The sequence below is a fragment of the Ammospiza nelsoni genome, chromosome 4 (genome assembly GCF_027579445.1).
Source record: "Ammospiza nelsoni isolate bAmmNel1 chromosome 4, bAmmNel1.pri, whole genome shotgun sequence".
In the NCBI taxonomy this organism is placed as follows: Eukaryota; Metazoa; Chordata; class Aves; order Passeriformes; family Passerellidae; genus Ammospiza; species Ammospiza nelsoni.
Window position 1 is genome coordinate 30,028,395 of NC_080636.1, and position 24,358 is coordinate 30,052,752.

Genomic DNA, 24,358 nt, shown 5'->3' on the forward strand with positions numbered 1-24,358 from the left:
AGAAATAGAAATACAGGAGTATAACATGTTCCCATACAATTAACACAGTTTATGAGTGTCTCAGTTTGTTTAGTTATCAGTTGTAGATTCCTCCACAACTGCAGCTACTGGATTCAAGTATCAGAGTAGGGGAGATACAAGAATGCCTTGATCTCAATGACAAAGTGACTCTTGATTAAATGAAGAACTCTATTACAAAAATCAGGAAAGCAATCCTTTGTTTCATTCTTTGGTGTGAAATAACATTTCAGAACACCTAAGTGTTTATTTGAAGGTGTTTCTCATTAGCCTGATAATGCCACAAATACATACAGTACAATGTAAGCAGTAATAGTTAATGCAAGAACTCTAAGGACTAAAAGACACATCACAGAGGGCTGCTACGTGAAGGCTTAATAAAGAAAATATTAGTATGTTAATATTGTAGTTGTAAAGCTAGTTACAAGGAGTTGCATAAGCAACACAAAGACAGTGCTTTGAATTTGCATGTCTTCCTCTTCTGCATTTATTTCTATACATGTCTAGTTGAACACAATGTCTTCATATACCATTTTACATTTTAAATATGTACAATAACATTGCCAATTTTCAGACTGATTTTTTGGCAAAATATTTGTGTGTTTTGTTTTCATTGCTGACTTCACAGCATGTTTCTTTAGTTTGAGAAAACCCATTCAAAGTTTCCTTTAATGCCATAAAGTTTACAGGCTATGTTCAAAATACAAAACACTTTTAAAAGTGCAGTTAAAATCAGGGCTTTAATTTATTAAAAATTCATAAAGATTAAAAACCAGAAGGCTAGATTCTCAACAGAATATAATTTATTGTTGTTTTTATTTGAATTGAACTATAGTAATTTATCAAATTGAGGATCTTGCCTTTCCAATATAATATTAAGATAAACCTTGCTGTTAAGAATTATTTGTTCAAAGACAGCAGCTCCCTTTAGAGGATAGTAATAATACTGAAGTTTACCTATTCACTTCTAATAACATGTTCACAGAACAGAATGAAAAGCCATTCCAGAAAAGCAGACAATAATTAAAATCTGATGATCTAATTTGAGGTATATTTATATAATACTGTTCTTTCTGTAGGTCTGTACTTGAAGGAGTGTGTGAAATGCAATCTACGTAAACTCACATTACTACCACTTTGCTCTACTAGAGTTCAATTCTGCACTGTCTTCAAGCATGTAAAAGCAGCCATATGAATTATATTTTTAACTCACTGGCTTTAAATAAAATTTTAAAAAACAAAAAACTTGAAATCAAGTTGCAGCCTAATATGGCTGGCCACCTTTTTAGTGAGTTTCAAGACATTCCAAATTTTGAAGATTTTTCAGTTGTTTACTTCTGAACAGTTGATTATGAAAAATACTACTCCTATTCTTAAAAATAGCTGAATTCTTAAATGAGATTAAACTTTCTGATGAATAGTGAATCAGTCCTTTTCTTAAATTAGTATTGCTATGCTGTGTTCAGGTTGGCAAATACTAAAAGGGAAATTTTGGGTGAGGATAAGAAACACCATTATGGTAATGGTTAGTTTATTTTGAATAACAAAATTTGGAAGAAATATTCTCTATAACAGTTCCTTTATGGGCATAGTTTTCATTTACTTACTGATTCAGAATGATGTTTTCATAAGTGATTTCTTTAAGTGATTTGATATTCCCTATTCTGTCTACTCTGTGTATGTACCTCACTTCCACTCAAAACATTTTCAAGTAGGAAAATGGGCTGAAGAATCAGAGATATTATCACCTTTAAAATTTTACCTTTATATCTTATGTAGGTGGTTTGGAACAAGGGTAAGATATAAACAAACTTAAAACATAAAGAGGCAAGAGCAAACTGCCTGGTGCACCTTTTGTTACAAAGGGGTGTTTTAGCACAAAGGCTGTGTGAGCCTTGAAGTTTTGGTCACAGAATCTACTGAACTTTCAACACTGGTTGAGAATTGAGTACAAATTGGATGCATTCAGATGCAGCAGCAGCAGCAACTGCTTATTAATGGATTTTTTTTTTAAGGATCAAAAAAATCCTTGTCCCCTGAGCCAGGGTGTCCATTTGTTAGTTTTACTTTGCTGTAAAAGATATTAGTAGGAGAATATGCAAAATAATTGTTCTAACTTCTTGTGAAGAAAAAAGCAGAGAAAATACATATGTCTGAAGGTAAATGAGCTCTACAAAAATAAGTTTTGACTGCTTCACCAGTGAGGCTAACAGTAATGCATCTTCAGCCTTCTGTAAGAGTACTTTGGAATTTCACATCTTAGGAAAAGAACTATTATCCTGTCCAATAAATAACTGTGGAAATGTACAAAGTAAGGAATAATTATGTACAGCATTGATAAAACAACCACCATATTGGCTTAATGAAATATAACAGCACTACTTTTCTTTAGTGTAATGTCTTAAAATTAGTAATAACTTGTTCTACTCGGGTCTTAACTTACACAATTGCACAGTTCCCTTTCTTTGGATTATTTCTTTAGGCCACAGACCACTTCCATTCTTCATCTGATGAAAAGATGTCATTCCAGACTGTATAAGACTTTACATTATCTGGATCCTTGCTCCCATGCAGGTATTTCAGCCTGCCAGAAACACAGCTTCATCAGAGTCCTTGCCACTGTCTTCACTAGGCAAGCAGCCACCCCCACTTGGGGACCTACAGCTTAAGTCCTCCACACCAGACTCCTGGTCACTGTTGGCTGAGAGGTCAGGATCAGAGCTTTTCAGGTTGTCCTGTGTCAAAATCAGGGCAGAATCTTCATCCCCTTGAGAAGGGCTCCGGGATGGGAATGATTTCAGATCACTGCTGTACTCCTGGGGAGTGTTAGCTAAGCTGTTGTTGGAGGCATACAGTCCAAACTGTTTGCTTCGGTCTTGTTGCTTACTCTTGACTTTATTATTACCTGATTGTGATTTCTGAAGATTTGCCAATCTCTGAAATGAAGGAAATAGGATTTACCATGAGGACACATTTAGGGTCCAGAAATCCTCTTATATGTCCTTGCTTTTTTTCTGTTTAAATAAACTTCCAAAGGCCAACCCACCCTTTAAAACTGACTATTTCCATTTATGGAGAATGAGAAGTGCACAATTTGTCACACACCAATGCTGAATTACAGCATTCTTCTGAACTACAATTCCTGCTGAGTTACAGAAGGATTAAACTTACTTTCAGTAGTACTTGTGTATCAACACAGGTAAAATTTTATCCCTAAAGAAAAAAGTCCACTTTTGTGTCTTAAATGCAAAACAATCACAAACAATCTGAGGACAAAGAGGATGGCTGAACATCCTCCTTCCAGAAAAGGATGTAATGTGTAGCGGACTCTGCAGCATATGGAGCTGGGTTTAATTTATAATCAGTTACCAAGTCTGGGGTATCAAGCTCAGCTGTTTATTACCTCTTGCAAGACTTCCAGCTCTTCCTCCAGCTGCTGAGTTTCTTCCTTCACTGCCATCAGATAATCAGTAACTGACTGTCGAGGATGCAGCCCCTTTTCAAAGCGGTTGTACATACCACTCCAGAACCTGGAATTGATGGCAAGGTCAGCAATTTTCCCATTTAGTGAAGTAGCCTCATGAGACTTAAATGCACACCTTTTGCTTTGTTTTGTTTTTCTCCCCAGACACATATTGTCCTAAATTATCTATCCATGCTTATTCATCATTAGAGTGCATACACATAAGTTCATAGGCTGTTTAGTAAAGTTCATTGTTCATTTGCATTTTTTCCATTCTGAAGGTGCAACTCATAGGCAGCTGGACATAAGCAGCTCAAATTAATTCTGATAGACCATAGAAAGAAAGATTCATGTAGTTTAGACCACAACTGAGAAAGGTTCACTGAATGCAAGCTTTTTTTTGGTATTATTGTTCTACGCTATGGGCTTTAGAGCAATGGTACCTATAAAATAGCCAATGTTAGTAAAGACAGTTTTTCATATTTGTAGTTCTCAATTGTTGTTCAACTTCCCATGAACTCAGCTTTGTAATTCTGTGTTACTCTGGTGCTCCTCCTGCCTTGCTGGCACAGGGCCACAGGCAGGCCCTGGGTGTGTAACCAGTTCACCAGACAGGTTAAGTAGCCCAGCCCTGCTGTCAGCTGCAGCTGTCTGGCCAAGGAGCTGACAGATATTTTTGGAGCCCGTGCATGCTGCTTGGTGGCTTATTATTCCTATCCCAATAATATACTATTTAAATCACATTCCCCCTTAAGTTTATCATCTGATAGCTCATGCTTGGAAATCTTTACACACCCAAGTAATTCAATTAAAATCAACAGGATTACTTATCCATTGGAGGATCTGCTGTATCAGTACTTCTTTTATAAATCCCACTATCCCAAAGAATACGATTAATGACTATTTTTAAATTGTTTTAAAGTGGATGTGACCTGGTATATAGACATGAAAGAATTCAATTTCTGTCATTCAGGATTTTTAGTGACTTTTTAACAGGTGCTATTACTTGCAACTGGAAAACAAACTGATCAGTTTTACTTAAATGACAGTTTTAATGAATTTCTATTCAAGTTCTCCCAAAGTGTGTTAAGAGTAATGGCACAATTAATTAACTCGGAATGTCAATGGTAATAATTCTGAAGTTATGGTATTTTGTTATATTTTGAAGAAATATCAGGGAAAACTTAACTTTGTTTTACCTGATATAACACCATGGGCAAAATCTGGGTTTTTTTACAAAATACTTGTTTTAGCAATGAAATCATATGATTTCTTGAAAAGATCCTTTTTTCTTTTGACACCAGTTGATCCAAACTAACATCACATAATCTTGGAATGGAAGAAGTTAAAGTGACTGTAAATTTAGAAACAGCAGATGACAGCAGGACTGAAAGAAGCATTTCTCAGTGGAAGAAGTGAGTAGCCTTGAAATTAGGACACACGACTATCAATATAGCTTTAATCTTAATCTTCTTTTCAGACTAATACTCTGTTGTGGAATGGTGTAGAGATGTTGGCTGACTATGAGCACACAGGGAACAAACATTCTGCATCTGAAACAGAATTTACTCTCTATAAATGGCCTTATAGAACAGGAAATACTTATATACAAAGGCATTCTGTTCTGTACTAACCCAACCCACGCTACAATTCCCAGCAGCAAGTGGTACTACCTACTTGTACAAGAAGTTGCATGGAGCTATCTGTGGGTGCAGGGTCCCTTGGGTTTGACTGTGGTCTGACCTGTATAAGGGATTCAGGTAATCAGCACGATTTTTCCACAAGTGAGCCCACAATGAATACGTTCTTTCTTTGATTCTGAAAAACAATACATTAAATAAAAATATATTAAAGCCTCTATTACAATTCAGGGATAGCTAAAGCTTAGATGCAGCATTCTTGTCCTCCATACTTCCAGTTTACAATCAGCTTCCTTGACAGAATTAGACTTGAATTACATAGAGAAACAGAGACCCAAATTCCCTTGCAGCTCACTAAAAGCAAATTCTGATCCATTTCCCATAAAGCAAAAACAGCTAGAATGAGTAGGTGGAGAGACTGGTTCCTTTGTGAGGTGGAGAGGATAATTTCCATAAAGTGAGCTTTCAGACAGATCTCTGCACCAAAGAGATCCCCACATTTAAAAGCACTCCTATCCCACTGAGCTACAATTTCTTACACAGTTGGGTCTTGGGATGTGGTGATCTGTGAGGGTTTTGATTTTAAATGGACATCCACTGTGGCTGCTCTGCATTTGAGCAGTGAAAGGGAGCAAATGGCAGCAGCCAGCAGTAAGCAGCACCTCCTCTCATTGCTACTGCTGACATCACCAGGCTGCTTCAGAAAAACAATGGATGTCATCATGTATCAAGGACCCGGGGCCCTGGGAAGCAGATGCAAACATGAGCACTGCCAGGAATCATGATGCTATCTTTTTTTGGGCCTCAGGACAGGTAGATTAATTCATAATTGCTTTGGGGCTAGAAGGACAGTCTGCTGACTCAGTCCTGGGGAGGGCTACCAGACAAAAAGGATGTTCATAAGGAAGTACCTAAGACAGCAGGACTAAAATGTCCTGACGTGAGATCCAAAGACAGATTAAAGCACAGAGGAGCAGTAACTCTTAAGCTGAGAATTTAACTAGAGTTACCATAATTTCATACTGGAGTTACAGGGCCAGCTTGCCTTGTATTTAGTCAGGGCTGCAGTAAAGGCAGGCCCACATGGCTGAAGGCATAATGCTCTTGTCAGTTTTCACTAATCCCTGTCACGCACATCATGGATTATGCTCCCAGCACAGCTACACTGCAGAGGATCAACTTTTTTTGGTATTAATCTGTGTTGCCAGAAGACATACACCCTGTGCCTTATGAAACACATACATGCAAACTGGAGAATGTCTGACTGCTCAATACACCACCAGCCACAGACCCCATGCACAAATATGCTACTAAAGAAAGCATTTTCATACTTCAGCTCTCTTCTCTCCTTCTGGCTGTTACACAGGAAATTCCCAAACTGGCAAGAATAGATATGATGCTGTATGTGGATGAGGAATCTTTCATTGAATTCAAAGGCACAAGGAAACTGTTCCATTAGCTGCCAAACACATTCGATGAACTGGTCAATAACAGGTGATATCTCCTTTGGATCTCCATCTAAATTGCCATACCTGAAACAAGACAAGATACATCCAATTATAACCTGAATTCCTGTAAGACAACTGAATTAACTATAAGGAAAACACACCCCCCACTTTAGTGTGCAAGGTACATCCTAGGCATTCATTTCTAAAATCTCAAGTATTACTATATTTTTACTTTAAAAAATGATGCAAGAATCATGAAGTAGAATGGAGGCAGAATTGCAAACAAAAAACCCTCTTTAATTGGTTGTCTTGTTATATTACAGCTACAAAAAGCTGGCTGCTGCATAGCCATGTTTTAATGCTATCAGTATAAATTGTACCCTGGTAACATAAGTTATCAGAAAAATGACTGAAATGACTTAATGACAAAAGTGTGCCTGAAGACAGTTTCTTAATAGTAGATTATTCCCCAAATGAGAAAACTGAGCAGGAGAGCTATCTGCTTTCATTACATCAGCAGAAAACAGGTTAAAGCTGCCCTCTCTTGGTGAAATTTCTAGAAGTGGAAAATGTTTACATGCTGCTGTGACTGTCAAGTGACCATGAAACTTTCTGTGTATAAAAATGCCTCTTGGAACCACTTGCAATGAAGAAAAGGAGACTGAAAATAAAATACACATAGAAGTAAAAGGTATTTTGTAAGTCTATATAATAGGAAGAAGCATTTTCAATCAATTATTCTCCTGGCGGGGGGTGTATGTGCACTTATATTTACACATGCCAACAGAGTAGAATTTTATAAATATCTAAAATTGAAACTTCTATTACCATCAAATAAAATACAGCAATATTGAGCAGCCAACCAAAGCTATCAGTGGTTATTGCATTTCATAATACCTTGTCCCACTGATAATCAAGACCAACTGACAGTATCATATGAACTGTAGTAATTCCTATGGAATTTCACAGGTGCTGTGAAGATGCTCAGATTTTCTGAACTTTGTTGGTTTTTTAAACTATAACAAATTTATATTCAAATCAAGCAATATAATGTAATTGAACCCCAATATAAAAATTGCATTTTTAATTTTTAAAGAAAACAGAAGTAAAGTCATGAAAGAAAGAAAATGTGAAAATGTACCCATGTTTAAATATATTAAGTCTTCAAACATTTTTCATTACATTATAGCATTTACATTGGATTGGTGTTCCAAATAACTTGGTCAAATAAATTACCCACTTTGCCTGACATTTCTGAGCAGATCTTGTTGGATTTTTTATAACAGACTGTAACAGGAAGAGTTTATATTATGTAATAGGTAACTCACAGACATGCCTAAGATTAAGTACTGCCTTGGAAGATGTAGAAGTCCCTTTGATGAACAGGGACTTATGTGGGGGCCTTGGCACTCAGAGGAGATCTGCTGGACTCCAAAGTGGTTTTGCAAACCAAATACACACACAAATACTCACATGGACCTCTGAGTGCTCACAGCAGCTGCAAGAGCAGCATGCAGGACTCCCCTTAGCAGTTTTGGAGTGCATACATAGAAATATTTCACTCTGACTTTTCCAGGCAGCTAAATCACATAGTTGGAGAAAAGGGTACGGCAGTTTCCTGTTGCAGTGTTTTGTAAGGCAGCAACAAAGAACTGGAATGGCAGCAGATACAGACTACATAAACATACACATACATAGAAAGGAAAACCTTAGCCCTACCTTACCTGTGGTTAAATTTGTGGCCAAAGGAAATCCAGTCTTTTTCAATTAACACCTGAAATGAGAATATTGTGTTGTGGAGTGGAGCTGACATGTTGAAGCAGGCAGAAGGGTGGTGTAAACAAGAAGTGCTGGAATCCCAGTTAATTCTTAGAGTGATCAGAAAAGTGGCAAGCAAGAACAATGGAAGCAAGCAATATTAGAAATCTAAGTAATTTTCAGAACTGGCAGAAAAATAATGAGCACTGCTTGCCAGCTCAGGAAAACAGCACTCTTCATGGATGCAGAGAGAGTGCCAGTATTACAGCACAACTTCAAACATCTTGTTTCATTGCTTTCTAAAATAGAACTTATAAATGTCTCAAACATATTTTTAACATGTGACCAGTAACTTGATAACCACTTCTAGATGCTTTACTGCTGCTGATTGACCTGCGAAAGGAGATTTTCCAATATAGCTGCTCATTGCAATCTCATGTCTAGAAAAGACATACTTCTGACACTCAAAATTAAAATGCTCATTTCAAATGAGTACAAATTCTTGCTTTCACAAATGCTCTCTGGGCTATGAGAAAGTTTCTCAATCAAGATTAGGAAAAAACAAAACAACAAACGTAGGTGACCAACTGATCCCCACCTTGAATAATGTTTCATAGAGAAATCAGGAGACTATAACATGAACATATAGAAGCCTTCCCTCCTACTTAAGAGAAACAAAACAAAACAAAAGGGTATATTTATGGACATTTATGGAGTTTGTTTCCTATTTAAAACAAAGACATTCATCTGAAGTGATGCCACACTACTTCATTTACTCTGTGAAAGAACCCGCTTACCATGAATCCCTTCATAGTTCTGTAATATGGATCCAATAGAAGGCTTGCTACAGAGCAAACCTGGGCTGTCCTATCCCAGCCATCAGAGCAGTGAACAAGCACACTCACACCTTCCTCAGCCACAGCCTAAGGACACAGAAAAAGTCAGGAAGTTCACAAGCAGGGAGGAAGACAATGGCAAGGGAGAAGAAGTGAGACAAGAGGCATAGAGAGAATATTAATTCAGAAACTTGGAAAGCTCATTAATTTTTTACTCTACCACAGAGTTCTTAAATAAAGTTAAGTGTTATTTGAAAATCAGTGTTATTACTCTAATTTGAAACGTTATAATTCACCCCAGGCCATGCAATATGGTGGTTGAGAATTACCTGTTTATGCTCCACTACAGGAAGATGTGGGATTCATTTAATTCAGTTGAAATACACCAATCTGTCAGAGCAGACAACTACCTACAGCAGATTCAGATGCTCCAACACATCTCATGCCACTTACATGCCACTAAAAGCATAGCCATACTTGCAATATGGCTCCTTATTCTTCATCTTGATGGTAATGTCATTAAGGGCAATGACTGGTTCCAATGCCATCACTAGCCTGGACATCATTGCAGCACACTGCATTGCACTGGTGGCATCCTGCATCCTGTAAAGGCTTCTGGGGAAGCCAGCGGTGGTGGGAAACTTCCACATCTAACAAGCAAGATTTTATCAGTATCTTTAATGTAATAATCGGGGAGAGAGGATTCTATTTTGTACATAAACACATAAAGAAGAAATTATACTGAGTTCTCCAGAGTCTGGCATTGTATTATTTTTAGAATTTGAGGGTTGGTGATTGTTTTTTTTTAATTCTAGGGGTTTTGACTTTTATCATTTCTAAAGAGAATTGAATTTAGGAAGTAGAAAATAAAGTAGGTTAGGAAAAATACCATAGAGGGAAAAAACCACCCATTTAGGTTAATTTTGGGCTTAATAGGGAAAGACAAATAATAATAAATTATCTATGTTTATCTCAAGAGACAAAAATAGTACCCCTGTGGGCAGAAGACCAAGAACAGAGAACTGAGAACCGCACAAATAAGAATGGGTCAAAATGCATGTCAGAAGGCACTAGGCTAGCAAGCATATGCACAAAGGATAATAAGACTAACCACTGGGGGAAAACTGCAAAGCTAATGTAAATAACCTTACTTCTATGAGCTAATGAAAAGGAGTAGGTCTGGGAGTAATAATATGTGTATTTATTGCACAGGTATAATAATAATATGTGTATTTATTGCTGTTCAGGTAAGAAGCTACAGTTGCCTACTGAGAAGGAAGAAGCAATGCAAGAGAAACAAGCAGTTGGTGAGGAGAGAAACCCATGAATTTTTATCTGTATAACTGTGGGCAGTAGGTCATGTGAATAAAATGGCCAATAAGAAATTGTAATCTCAAAAATAGGAATTGTAGCGGTAAAAGGCAGATCACAAGGTTGGGGGCAACAAAATTAAAGCTACCGCTGGCAGATGACAAATGTCTACATTACTGTGGGGGGGAAGTAGGGGAAATAATTTCCTATTAAAGCCAAAACTGTTTTCTGGAAGAATTTTCAAGTAAATAAAAGTAGAAGCTGTTAAAGAGTTTGGCCATGGTAATACACAGGAGTTGGTTCAAGAGGTGAATTTGGTTGGTTGCCTGATAACTCAGAGGAGATAACACAGTAGCTATACATTGTGTATAATATAACTTATTATACATTATATATAGCTATATGTATCTATTACAACTACCATTTCCACAAAGAAAGTGCCCAGAAACCAGTGGAGGAGGCAGGGCAAATAGGGAAAGAAAGAGTAACAATCACTCTTGGGGAGTAAAGTAAGGACATGCAAATGTCTGCCACAACAAGACACAGGCTAGTAGAGGCTTCAGCACAAAAGAACTCAAGATTTTGTTTACTATTTTAGAAAAGCATCAACACCACAGCACTTAAGAATCATTTCTCCTCATACACAAAGCACTGCAAATGGGCTTTTTTCAGGTATAACATCACTGAAGAGATAACAGAAGTCACCCATAAGCAGAGAATTTGGTCCTCATTTTCTGTATCTGCTTACTCCAAGATTTGTTCTCATTTTACACACTTTACCTTTGCAATAAAAATGCCAGCATCCATAATGGCTTTGATGTGCTTCAGCCAGCCAGAATTTTCTAGACCCCACAGAAAGTCACTCATTGAAGGTGATTTCAGCTCACAAACTGCAAAATAAGATACTTTTTAAATGCATAGTAGTTAGAGTCCCTTAAGCTTCATTGACTTGAAGAAGAGTTACCTCTTCTTCAGATATCCACTGTGTAAAACATGCATCTTTTGAAAAGAACGCTTATGTTTTGAACATCTCTGCCAAATTTAACCTTTGAGAAACACATGTATTTGAGAAATGGGGCTGGGTCAAATTTCACCCAATATGTTGACTTAATTTAAAAAGAGAAGCTGTCATAAAGCCTATTGCAAACAAATCCAAATCCATCCTTCTCTGAAGCATGTATTTTCCAAAATTGTGTTGGGAATGAAGTTTTCAAACCCTTGGGAGGATTTCATGTATTTGATGATGAGGGCTTGGAAACAGAAAGCGTTTGATTTCTGCTGTTGGACAGGCAGACAGACACCCAAGCGGCTCCTGCCTCCTACTCCCAGCACCACCACAGATGAAGGTGCTTGAGTTAAAGTGGTTCACTCCACAGTTCTCCATCCCTGAATTAAACCTTATTAAAGCTTCACTTGGAGTCAAAAAGTATTCGGATGGTGAAGACAAGACATAATTCATCAAGGAAAATATTTTCCCGAAATCTTCCAAACTCTATGCCACATTTGAAGGAAAAAAAATTGCCCAGTTTTTGCTCTAAGTTCCTATTCTGCTGTATCCAAGTATCTATTTTTTTAATGATAGAGTTTGTGGTATCAGAAGAAAAAAACCAATCAGAATCTAAAAAAGGTGCCTCAATCCAGCAGAACACATACTGAATGAAACTTGGTGCAATCTATTTTCAATACTAAGATGCTAAAATCACCCCATAAAAAGACTACATCTTTATTTTGATCCATGTAGAGTTATACTGTCTTTTAAAGAAAAAATGTATTAGCCAGTGAAATTAATTTTCAGAGTACAGTGAAAAATATCCTAGCTTTTACTGAGTTAAGGTATGATCTGTCAATTACTAATATCTTAGTAAGTCTCTTGTGGTCTGGAAATCTTAAAAGATTCTGTTATTTATGGCCATTATGGCCCCTGGCCAATAGCTTTATTTTCCTTCAGCGTAATTGAAATTTAATTTTACAAGCCAAAGATAGAGTTTATATCATATCTGAACTATCTGATTGTCCTAACTCCATTTAGTTCAGAAGCAAAATGGCCTAATGTGTCCATACAAAGTCTTGCAATGTTTATATGTAAGGCCCCTTCCAGATGGTTATTTTAAAAGTAATTTTTGGAGGATATTTTTAAAGATGCAGAGATAGCAGCACTGAAAGCAAACAGCTTTTCACATGATTAATGTTTCTGTGCAGATGGAAGCATGACCAATTAGTGGCTGAATACTGGCTGAAGCTGCTGTCTCTATTTACAAAAGCCCAAGGTAAGGCTGAAACAGTGCTTTGCTCATTCCCACTCCAAAATTGGAGTCAATATTTACTGACCACTTCACTGTGCAAAGTTCATACTGTCCTAAATGCATACACTGTACATTTCACATGACTTTGGCAACTGATCTGGACCCTAGTACTGAGTTCAATTATGAATTCAGTTATCCTAAGGGGAAAGGGCATTTCCATCTCAGCAGAAAAGGTACTAAAATCTTTTAGAAATATGGCCTGCTTCATGCACAGGAAAATCAAGAGCCAACAGGCAGAGCTCTGGGAATTCCAGCAATGCACCCAAGTCTCAGACTGGGAAGAAGACAAAGGGCACATGTTGGCAACTGCCTCTTCCACCAGCAAAAGTACCAGAGGGGTGTGCTGGACTAGTCCTCCACTCCTGGCAGGACAGCCATAAGCAGAGGCAGGAAGAGTTACTGTGGGCCAAACCCACTGGGATTCTCCCTGCCTGATCTGTCCCAGAAGTCCAAGGACCAGAGGGCTGCTCCTACATCAGCAAGTGCTGCTCCTGGTGAGAGGGGAGGAGAAGCTCATATTTGCTGTTTAAATACAGCCAGGGAGCATGTGGGGCCATCGGCTCAGTGCACAGCACACGGGAGCCAGGTCTCAGCTGGCCTGGGTGTGCAGCACAGCCCACCCCATCCCCAGTGCCAGCAGCAGCCTCAGGCACACCTGGGATCTTTAGCAAGAAAAGTCCCTGTGTAATGTCCTTCTAATGTTAAATATTGTTTCAAGGAAGTTTGCACACAGGATCAAAATATTTCAAGGTTCTTCACATAGACCCATCTATAAATGGAGAAAAATAAAAATCCATACTACACTTTTTTGGAAAGGAAATTCCATCATGCTGAAATGCATTTCACTTCCACGATACAGTCAAATCTCAACACTTTTTGCATATTCTGAAAAAAACCTTATTCTAAAAATTTAATCATTTTATAATGCTGATTTATTTAGCAAAAATCAACATTTTACTAAGGTAAATATATGTTAAAATAAGATAAATTGGCTTGAAATAAAGTAGTAAAATCACAAAGCTGAAATCAATTTTTCAGCTACTAAAATAAAATAGTGTTTTATTTATTAAGAAGTAAATTGTTATTAATTTTACCTACTAAAATAAAATATTGATATTTTTATAAGTATAAATGTATTTCCTCACCTTTCCTCCCCACTCCCCAAAATAATGAATAATTAAGTGAATACATTCCTAATATAAGTCCATTTTCTAATGGAAAACTGAATACTAAATTTTTTTTCAAATTTTCTTAGCATTGGAAGTTATTTAAAATTGTATATTGCAAATAATCTGCAGTCTGGCATGTGAAGATCCTCTGCTCTTCACTTCTGCTTAGCACCAGTAAATTGAATGAAACTGGCCTTGCATTTCAGCAACACATCTGGCCAACTATATCTTGATGTCCTCTTTCATGCTGTATACTTCTAAGCAGCAATACAGCTCACATTAAACTAAAATCAGTTTTCATCAGCCTCATTTGTCTTTTCAAAGGTTTTATGCATCTTATAAAGTTTTACCACAGATCATGAGCAGCAGTCTCATTCTGTAAAGAGTAGTGTGATGCTTTACTTGAGATTCACATAGGTACAGTGATATTGCTATCTTATTTCTGTATTTTTTTAATTATTTACATCTTTTTTTATTGATACTGATCATACATCACTAATTGATAATTACTGATATATTATTGAGGTATTAAATGATAAAAATTTAAAGCCATATTAACACAAATGTGTTTTATCATCCTTGACAGCCATTTTGGTTCTAGGTCCCTTTACATGCTCAAGTCAGGTAAAAGGTCACAAGAAAAACAGATTAAGAGACACATACAAATGGAAAAAGATAAAAAACTACCTAGCATCTACCTAGCATCTCACATAGGGAAAGCCCTAGTACACTGAAAGTCATAAGATTTTTCTTTTTAAAAGTCCTTAACTTCTCTGATTTCTAATCTTATCAGTCAAGTTGGTACATGAGAGATTTCAACATAGCAAATATAAAACCCAGTAAAAAAGCAGATGTTTTAACCATACAGCTTACTTGAAAATAGATGTTAAGAATTTGTGCCCTCCAAGCAGCCTGAAGTGTTAAATACATTTCAAGTTACCTTGTTACATGCAAGTTTGGGCCATGGACCAGTCTCATGAACTTTTGGCTCAAAAATTATACACAGTACTGCCCGTGCAGCCAGACTGGTTGTTTACTATTTTAACATAGATAGTCTTGAGTTGAACAAATAAAGGGACCTGTTTACTCACCCAGCCTATCTCCTAGCCAAACAAGACTTCCTAGTGAACAAAATATCTGTTTTCCCCACCACTGTTTTCCTTAGACCAAGAAAACTCTCATGAATAGATGTTTTACCTGTATCCCACTTTAACCCTGGTTTCCATAAAATGCTCTAATGTGAAAACAGAGCATGGCTTCCCTATCACGGAAAATTAAGCCCTTCTTAGATTTCAAATTTACATTTGCATGCACTCAGTGGGGGACAGATGAAGAGTAAAAGAGCATGGGCAGAGCATCAAGTCAAGAATAAGAGAAATGAAGCCGATCTGGGATCTGATGGAAGTTGTTGTTGATGTACATGAAGTAAATATGGACACATGGTGGAGTGAGCACTATTTCCTATTTCCTTAAAAATCAAGGATGGCTTATTTATCTCTGCTCTTTTCCCAGATGACCTCTAAACAGTTATGTACTGCAAATAGGAAATGGCAGAACAGCTTTGCTGGTTTAAATACTGCTAACTATTTATGAAGCAAATGCTTGTAATTTCCATGGGATATCGATAGTGATGAATTGTTACACTCATTGACTGTAAATTTCATTACTAGACCTGATGGGATATGTTCTATGCAGGGCATGAATAGGTTTCTGTTAAAATTCACAGCCTAAAATGCTCAACTTCCTTATATGAAAACCCCACCACAGTTTTTGTGAGCTTAAAAAAAAAAATCAGTTGGTATTTTCCACTAGCCTTGAAGTCAACAATAAGGGATGTTTTTTCATTTCACCATCAAAATGTAAATTTCAAAAAAAAGACAGAGTAGCAGTAAGGTGTACAGAATTAAAATTAATTTTGTCATTAAATGACAAAATCTGGATTTCAGCTAGGAAACAAGGTGTTTTCACAAATAAGAAATCACCAACCAGCATTGGCCATGATGCTCCATTGCACAAGCCCCATTAGCCAGCAGGCAGCTGCATGCAGCTGTAATAGATAAAGATTGCTTTCCATGTTCTTTTTCACTGCTGCTGATTACAAAGCAGTTATTCTGATTTCTTTGACAGAAGGATCAATTATTTTCCTCTAGTTTCCAATGAAGTTTCCAATGAATATTACCTTCAAGCATCTTCTGCAGACTATTTCTCATAACATGGATGTTCTCAATGCCTATGAATTGAAACTTGATGTTGGAGTAGTTGTCTTCATTTTCATATCCCTTCCCTGCTGCCCGGTTCGCCATTGCATTGAGCTGAAAAACATAGGGAAAATTGGATGAAAACTAGTAGCAGAATCTTTTCAAAAAAAACCTTGTGGTCTACAGCAATAAATCAGTGCAGTTTTAGTCAGTCACAAATAGGAATCATTTGCCAAAGCGTCAACACAAGGGGCTCTGAATCGGGGATCTGTTCACAGCCTCTCGCAGGGCGCTGGGCTGCTGAGTCTCTGATGTCCCTATTTCATTCCCACCTCTTGAGTGAAACTTCATGAGTGAGGTTAAACACAAACCCTCATGGCTTAGGCAGGATTCCTTTGTAGGAGCATAGAGGTTTTGATTTTCAAGGGCAGTTTTGATTTTTTGTTGGATCAGCATTATGTTTACCAGCAGAACAGCCCAGGAGGTGGCAGTGTCTCATCTGCCGTGCCCCTGGCTCAGAGCCTGTGCACACTCCAGTGTCACCCAAGTTACTGCATTTTACTGCTCAAACCATCCAAAAGCTGCTACAGCTTACTTCTCTGAAGCTTGCAATAATGAACAGGGAGATGGAGTCATTTTCCCTAATTTTATAGTTACTTGGCTTTTGTTAAGTAAGACTACAAAATATTTGAATTGACAAAATTACCACAAAAATTTCCATCTGCAATGCACAGCTATCAAAGGAGTTGCTGCGCTTCAGCAAAAATACTTTCAGCTGGAAATTTTGTCTTCAAATCTGTTACTTGCTTCCTGGCATGGGAAAGTGACTAAATACTTCTTTAGTTCAGTTTTCTCAAGCATAGAATTAAGGATGTGGTTAATGTTTATTTTCCCCTTTTTGGAACCCTCGAGTGGGAAGGAAAACTATCTGCCAAGCTCCTTATGCCAAATTTTGATCTTTGGGCTGAAAACTAAAACTGATAAAAATTAATTAAGTACTTTTACTTTTTTTAATAAGTCTTTTTAACTAAATTATTCTTTTATTAAGTACCTATCTACTTTTTTTCTAGATTTTCTTTAGCAAAATCTCACAGTGCAATGGAAAGAAATTGTCTTTTTGCGTAAAGTCTATGCTTTGAAATTCATGCTGTAGTGCTGGGGGACTTCAAAGTTGCCAAGAAATATGAAGGCTCTGAGAGTGACAAAGCAAGTTGCAGAACCCCATGCCTCCAAGCACAACTCACAGCTTCTGCTAAGGAAGATTTAAGAAATAAATAATAAAGGATTTAGACTTCATTGGGCATCAATTGGACAAAAAGTGACTCATCTTCATTTCAGTGAGAGCCAATGCTCATCAAAGAGTAAAAAAAGTCTCTCTTAGGCATTGCCTAGGAGACAAGAGGCTGTGCAGATAATTCTGTCTCCAGTTTATTTCCCAATAGTGCAGGCAGTACTATTGATTCACTGCTTCTGTGGTCACATCTGAAAGTCACAATAATATATTTCAGTGCTTAGCTAATGGAGTCATGGGATATACAAGAATGTCTCCTTTTCTGACCTCTTCCACCCCAAAAACACATATTCCCAATATTCCATTTTAATTTGGAGCCAATACGCACAATTGAGGATTGATTGTCTGATGCTGTCTGTCCTCAAACCAAGATGAAGAAGCCCAGCTTTTTTACATTATATGTCAAAACAGGTTTCCAAGGACCAAACCCGATATCTTGACTTTCAAAGGAAAAAGCTAAAAGGTTACATTTGTGGACCACCATTAAGAATTGAAGCATTGCATGAATTTCATGACACAACAGAGGAACCACACTCCAGATAGGAACCTGGGCAAAAATCCAACATTTCTGATTTATACAAAGCTTGGGCAAAATTTCTTTTAACTTGTAGTATGCAATTCAGGAAAGAGCACAAACAAAGAAACTCCATTCTTGTTTACCACCAGCAGTCTGCTGATGTTTTGACTATCAGTGGACAATAATAAAAACATACAGCCTGTGAACGGCATGTCAGTTAAGGACAGAGTCCTCTGTGTGACTTGCTACAAAGATATAAAATATCTGCTGAATCCTAATCTTTCTCTTTTGAAGTTGACATCAGTGTTCTTGTATAAACAAAACTAGGCAGTCTCTCTGTAGCAGCCTATAGCTTCAGGAAGAAAGATCTGTACAGATGAGTCTCAGCCACCTCAAACCCCTGAAACCTAAAAAACATCTATGCTCCAACTAACCCAGCACTCAGCACATAAATACCATTAACTGTTCCTGCAGCAGAGCAATCTTATCACAAATATCCTTTCTTAAAGGGCAATCTGAAATGGCACTCTATGAAAGTAAATAAATATAAGGTTAAATTTGCAAGGCTTTCTAACACTCATTTATTTTAAATACTGTCAGTTGCCAAACTTTGCAGCTGCCACAATATTTACTAACAAGTTTTCCACATCATCTACCAAAATTCCATCTGTTGCTCTTAAAGTAGTCCTTGTGAAGCTATCTAAATTGTGCATGTCCTTGATTAATCTCAGTGAATATGAGGATACAGCCTGTAAAGGCAGAAGACCCCACTTGCAAGATTTCCTGGCATTTTCTTTAATCTGGAAGATAAACAAGTCAAGTCTTGTTATAATGTGTTTTAGTCATAAACACTAAGTCTACATTAGCTTCTTCTGTGATTACATAGAGAAATGACAGTGGCTTAAGTAAATTTGTATTTGGTTATCCTGATATATTTAAATAAAGTGGAAACAAAGCTTTCTTCCGCAGACAAATCTTTTGTTTTGAAAATTATGAAGTTGGGAATACTGAATTGAAGGATCCACCAATATTCACGATCTTTATAAGGAGCTGGTTCTTATGAGAAATGAGGCAAACAGCTTTTTTAACTGCCTACAGGAATGGAGAGCCTTCCACCTGATATCCAGACTGGATATCTTATCTTTACATTTGTTAAAGGTTCCCTGAGGAATGCCAGGAAGCACTTCCACTGATCCATTGCTATATGCTCTACATTTGTAAATGCATTATCAGGTGCAAAATTGTAACAAGGCTGTATTTGGCCTCTGGGATCACAGGAGCTTTGTAGATCTGTCCATTTTTGCTGCACAGGGAGTAGTAGGAATCTGGTATACATATTTCTTATGATCAAAACCTTTTTATTTTACAAAACAGTTAACTGAAAACAAACAGTCTTCATCTCCTGACTAGCTTCTGAGGAAGCCAGCATTGCTGGAAATGGGCTGGCATTCATGGCTAAGTGAGCCTGATTCAGTCTCTCCATACCCTCCACAAAGTATGGGCTTTTTTCACTGCACACAGAAGGTGTCTCAAAGTAATTTCCCAGAAAAAAAAATTAAAGGATAGGTCCTTCCTGTTACTACCTGGTAAAACATTATTAATAACCAAGTCAGTAAGTCATTAGCAATAAATTGACTGCCTTAATTAGGGAAGAGTAGCAATACCATCAGACAGCAAACAAGCTATAACTATTATTACACACAGAAAACTGTTAAACAAGCATTATTTAGGCAGCTAGGCCTGTACTCCATGTCCAATGCCCTTTCTGAACACAATGGTACCAGTCATTTCCTAGTGCTCATCACAATTCACTCGCTTCAGGACCACAAGTAATCTGGTAGCATCCTCATCTTCCCAACAAAACAGAGGGAACTGAAGGTAAAGGTAGTTACCAGATTACACAGCCCTTGGTGTGATTTGGGTGAATGAGACACGCCAAGGCCCTCATGTTCTGGCTACTGCCTCCCATTAGAGCTGTGAGCACTCACAGCACGTTCCCACCAACCCTCATGCCTTCAGTCACCAGCCATGCATTTCCTTGTATCTGCTCCAGCTCTGCCAGGTTTGCCCTTCCGCACTCCATTTCTCATGTTTCTCAGTTTCACTCGTCTTGCCCTTTCAGATCTGTCTTCTGATCTCAGGACAATGAAACAGCTTCCTTGTTCCTTTTCCTCAAACATTTATTCTCCTTTTTTTTCTTTTTTCCATGCTATAGATAATCCTATACCTACAAGGGATTCTGTGAATGTTTGCCTCTTTAGTTTCTTTTCTTCAGAGGCTTTGGTAACTTCAAGAGGAAAGTTGCTGGTAGCATAAGAAAGAACACCTCCCTATTCTCACCTCCAGATACTGAAGCCTATCTAGTCTTTACCTTGAGCTGTTTGCTAGCTTGATAATTTTGACACAAAGTTTTCTTAGCTTCCCACCTCTTCTAGATCATTATTGAGTTTCTATATTTCTCCATACCATAATTTTTTCTAGAGCTTTTTTCTTGGCCAGAGGTTTTTATTCAATTATAGATATGGCATCTGATGTCACTATTTATCATATTTCAGATTGTCTCACAAAACCACCAAAGTGCTGGAGATATTTAAAGGTCTTTTGCATTCCTGTGATCTCAGTGACTTGTCTTTCTTTAGCCTTAAGCAGGGGTCATTGGAATTTTCTCACTTCCAAGAGAAATCATTCATGGAGAATTATAGTATAAGCCGTCAGAGGTTTGCAAAATTACAAACAATTTCTCATCAGAAATATACTAGATAGCTCCTTTGTGTGTGCAAACAGTTACAACTACACGTTATTTACTTTTATGTATCTTAACATTTTGCTAAGAACAAGAAAGAGGAAAGGTTCAGAACAAGAAAAGAGAAAGGAGAAAATTCTCCTAGAGATAATACTGTGGTCAAGGTTCTTAGTTAAGATTCCCCTGATAAATCCTCATGTACCTGTGGAGTTAGACAGGTGCAAGTAAGATGAGAAGTGCCTTGGTCAGTCACTCAGGTTGTGTGTCTTCCCTAATGGATCCAGCCCAGACTCAGCCTTGCTATGTGCAAGAAATGTAATGTACTTACTTTGGGCCGAGTGTCAACAACATAGATGAAATCACTGCCTGGATTGGCTTTTCTGATGGCCTGGAGCATCTGCTCATCCTCAAGGCATCGAGCACTAAAGCCAGATAAAGGCTGGCTGCTTCTACATATGGAGGCCTGCAGAAATGAAAACAAACAAACAAAAAACCTTACAGAATTATACAGTGGAAATTATTTAGCATCCAGAAGCATTTAGAAAACCAGATCATTAGATGTTTGCATAGATGGATAATTACATGAGAAAGGCAGAATGGTAAAATTAATAAATGCATTATTTTTAGTTACATGTTAATAAATATTTTTTAAAAGGCAAGGAAGCATTAAAACAGTACAACCCCATTTGCCCAAGTCTAGTCTTGAATCAAATTTTAGAGCTATTTTAAGCATTGTATTTCCCTAATGTGGAATAACTCCTGAAAGGTGATGTCTTGAGGATGAGTACAGCCTTGAAATCATGAGAACATTGATATAACATAAAGAATAGGTCCTTTTGTACTCACACTTACCAGGTACCAGACTGATTACCCCCAACCTACACCAGTGCTTGCTTTACTAAACAGCCTGACAGCATGAGTCCAGGAAACAAAAATGTATGACATGCAACCAGATCACCAATGATGGGGTATTCTTAGCACTGCCTTAGGAAAAAGACCTCACTGCATAAGGAGTGAGTCAGGCAGCCTGACTCCTGGAGTACTTGGATTAAGCAGGGCTACTGAAGGAGGCAAGAGAGTTTCTCCACAGAGCCATCAAGATCACCCTCTTTCCAGATGAAACCAGGAAAGAAGAAACAAAATGTGAAATAGGTGGGCAGGGAGATTTTTATTTTTGCTAGGCAGAGGACAGATAGATTTATAGAAGGCAAGGGGATAATATGTGCACTTTCTAAGCACTGAACACTAGCATGGAGAGAATCTGCCTGAAGGTCACAACCTCTGCAGGCTCTCCTGCAGATTATTTATTACTGTGAGAAAGGACATGCCTTTTTCAGTCACATCTTTGAACTATCAGTAGTTACCCAGTGAAGTATGGGTCTTTAAGAGGGAAACCCAGAACTGTGTTCATACTTTATTAATGGTTTTTCAAACAGGTTCTTGTTATTTAGAGTTTAGTCTTCTGATCAGCACATATTCCAGTGATTTATTACATGCTATTGCACAACTGGACAGATAGTTCCAGACTTTGATCTCATCATATTCACACAGACTGTGTAAGATGCAGAGGTGTCACATCACCACTGAATTTGTCAGGATGAAGGAGCTGTGTGAAAGTTCTGTCTGTGAATAACTGAATGTGTGGTACCTGTCTCCTCTGCATGCAGCAGGCTCTTCCCAAACTGCTGATAAATCTTACCCCTTTCCTGCCCATTACTCTATTTACCGGCAACCTCCAAACTCACAAGGAGGTATTTCCTTCAAAACTGCATTTCCTAGCTCTTTAAACTATAAATGTTCCAGGAGTACACACAACACTTCAGATCCTGGTACTTTGAACATTAACCTGAACTTCAACCACAGCAGGGAAAACATTCAGGCTGAAACATGGAACTCATCCAAGATTAATTACAATATATTAATGGTAATCTACCTGACCCTGAAACCTTTTCTTTCACTGAGGTTTGGAAATGTCCAAGTGTTTTGAATCCTAGATATCTATATTGGGACACAGTTGATCATGCAAAGTGATTAACTCTGAAAAATATAACCTGAACAAAATGTTTTTAAAATACTTAATTTATGCAGAGATTGTATTTACTATTTAAATCTTCCTATTCTCCACTTCATTGTAAAATTCACAGATCTTTATGGAAGCAATGCTCTGATGAAATACAGGGTAAAGGAGTAAAAATGTCGTCTCATTCCTTTTTTCTGAAGCTTAAATCTATTATAAAGGCTGCTGTAAAGGCAAGACTTCCATGGAGATTGTAGCTTATGATTTGTGCTTTTGACATTCTGCAGAAATATGTCCCAGCCTGTGTGGCAAATGCTACAGAAACCCTGTAAGGCCAGACTTGCTCTGTCTCTTGGAAGGTCCTGACCACCCCCCAGCTCTAGGGAAGGCCTCTCAGTGCCACTCTGGATTGAAGCAGGAGTCACACAGATCCTTTAAGAGTACAAAGGGGACACCATTCTCCAAAATGGTAATGACAGCTGAGCGAAGGCAGTTCCCTAAGGGGCTGGAACACAAGTGTAAAAACACCCAGTTTGGGGATTTTTCAGTCCAAGGGTCTCTTTTCTCACCTCAGCTGCCAGAAACAGAAATACAAGTAGTCTAGGTACAGGGTTTTTTCCCAAATGGTTATAGACAAGTGAAGCAGTTCCTTGCCCCTTTGCTATGGAGAGGGAAAGGTGGAACTCCTCACTTGCAGACAAGGAGAATCTCTTCAGCAAAACCACCACACACTGCTCAGCCAAAATTTAGTAGCTGTTATATCCATCCTTTCTGTGTCTTTTCACAGATCTTTTCTTGAAAAGCTGCTCCTGATTCTCTAACTGATGCAAGCATAATTTCTGACTTCCTTGACTTCCTCAACTTGCTCTCAGGCTACCAGATACAAAATTGCTCTGTTCTCCTCCCAATCAGCTACTAAGCTGCCTGCTACTGGCCTTTGCTGCTTTGCCACCCGTGTCTCAGGGCCTCTTGTACTATTCCACTTCCTTCTGATACACGGATCACCTATTTTTTGTGTTAGCTGGATGGCGAGACTGGGTTTAAATGTCTGCACTAAATGTCTATTAATGAACTAATCACACTAACCAGCCTACACTAAGATTTTTTTAATTAAATAAACACCGATTTTGTCTCGCAAAACCTTACTAGAAGAATTATGAGGCCAAGGCCAAAATAAGCAAACACTTTGAGGTTACAAACTCACACTTACGTTGTTGCCCTTGCAGTAGTAGGAAAGAGCTGGGAAACGCCTTCGGCTGCGAAATTTGGAACTCCCCACTATGATGTGTGCAGTTGCCGACTTTGGTACATAGACTTCTGTAGGATAGGAGTCACAGACCTGTGAAAGGAAACTCTGTTTGTTTGGTCTGCAAAGTACAAGTAGCACTAGCCATTTCCACAGCAAAAACAAAACACCAAGGAATTCAAACCTCAGGGGATAATCTGTTATTATTGTATACATATTACTGCTGTTCCTCAAAACATTATTTTGAAGCTGGAAAGTTAATCCTAACTTACAGATGGAAAAACTGAAGCACAAGGGTTGAAGGGATGTATTTCCAAGTGTTAATTCATGTCTTGTTGAGAACAGACAGGTTTAACACACATTCATCCCAGAAAGGATTTATTGTTACATTTACCAAGGT

At 37.9% G+C, this 24,358-nt stretch overlaps 1 protein-coding gene across 4 annotated transcripts in view; it reads right to left on the minus strand.

The window, feature by feature from the left end:
* Positions 1-216: 216 nt before the first annotated feature.
* MTMR7 (myotubularin related protein 7) overlaps positions 217-24,358 on the minus strand; it is a 41,664-nt gene continuing 17,522 nt past the window's right edge. The window contains exons 5-14 of one of the 4 annotated variants that reach the window (XM_059471052.1): positions 23,923-24,051; positions 21,024-21,158; positions 16,126-16,258; positions 11,255-11,364; positions 9,125-9,250; positions 8,294-8,343; positions 6,453-6,653; positions 5,159-5,299; positions 3,422-3,548; positions 217-2,954 (exon numbers count right to left, since the gene is read on the minus strand). In XM_059471052.1, coding sequence (XP_059327035.1) covers positions 2,598-2,954; positions 3,422-3,548; positions 5,159-5,299; positions 6,453-6,653; positions 8,294-8,343; positions 9,125-9,250; positions 11,255-11,364; positions 16,126-16,258; positions 21,024-21,158; positions 23,923-24,051 — 1,509 coding nt within the window. In that variant the 3' untranslated portion in view covers positions 217-2,597. The remainder of the gene's footprint in view (positions 2,955-3,421; positions 3,549-5,158; positions 5,300-6,452; positions 6,654-8,293; positions 8,344-9,124; positions 9,251-11,254; positions 11,365-16,125; positions 16,259-21,023; positions 21,159-23,922; positions 24,052-24,358) is intronic. The other 3 variants (XM_059471053.1, XM_059471054.1, XM_059471055.1) reach the window with 3 other exon arrangements.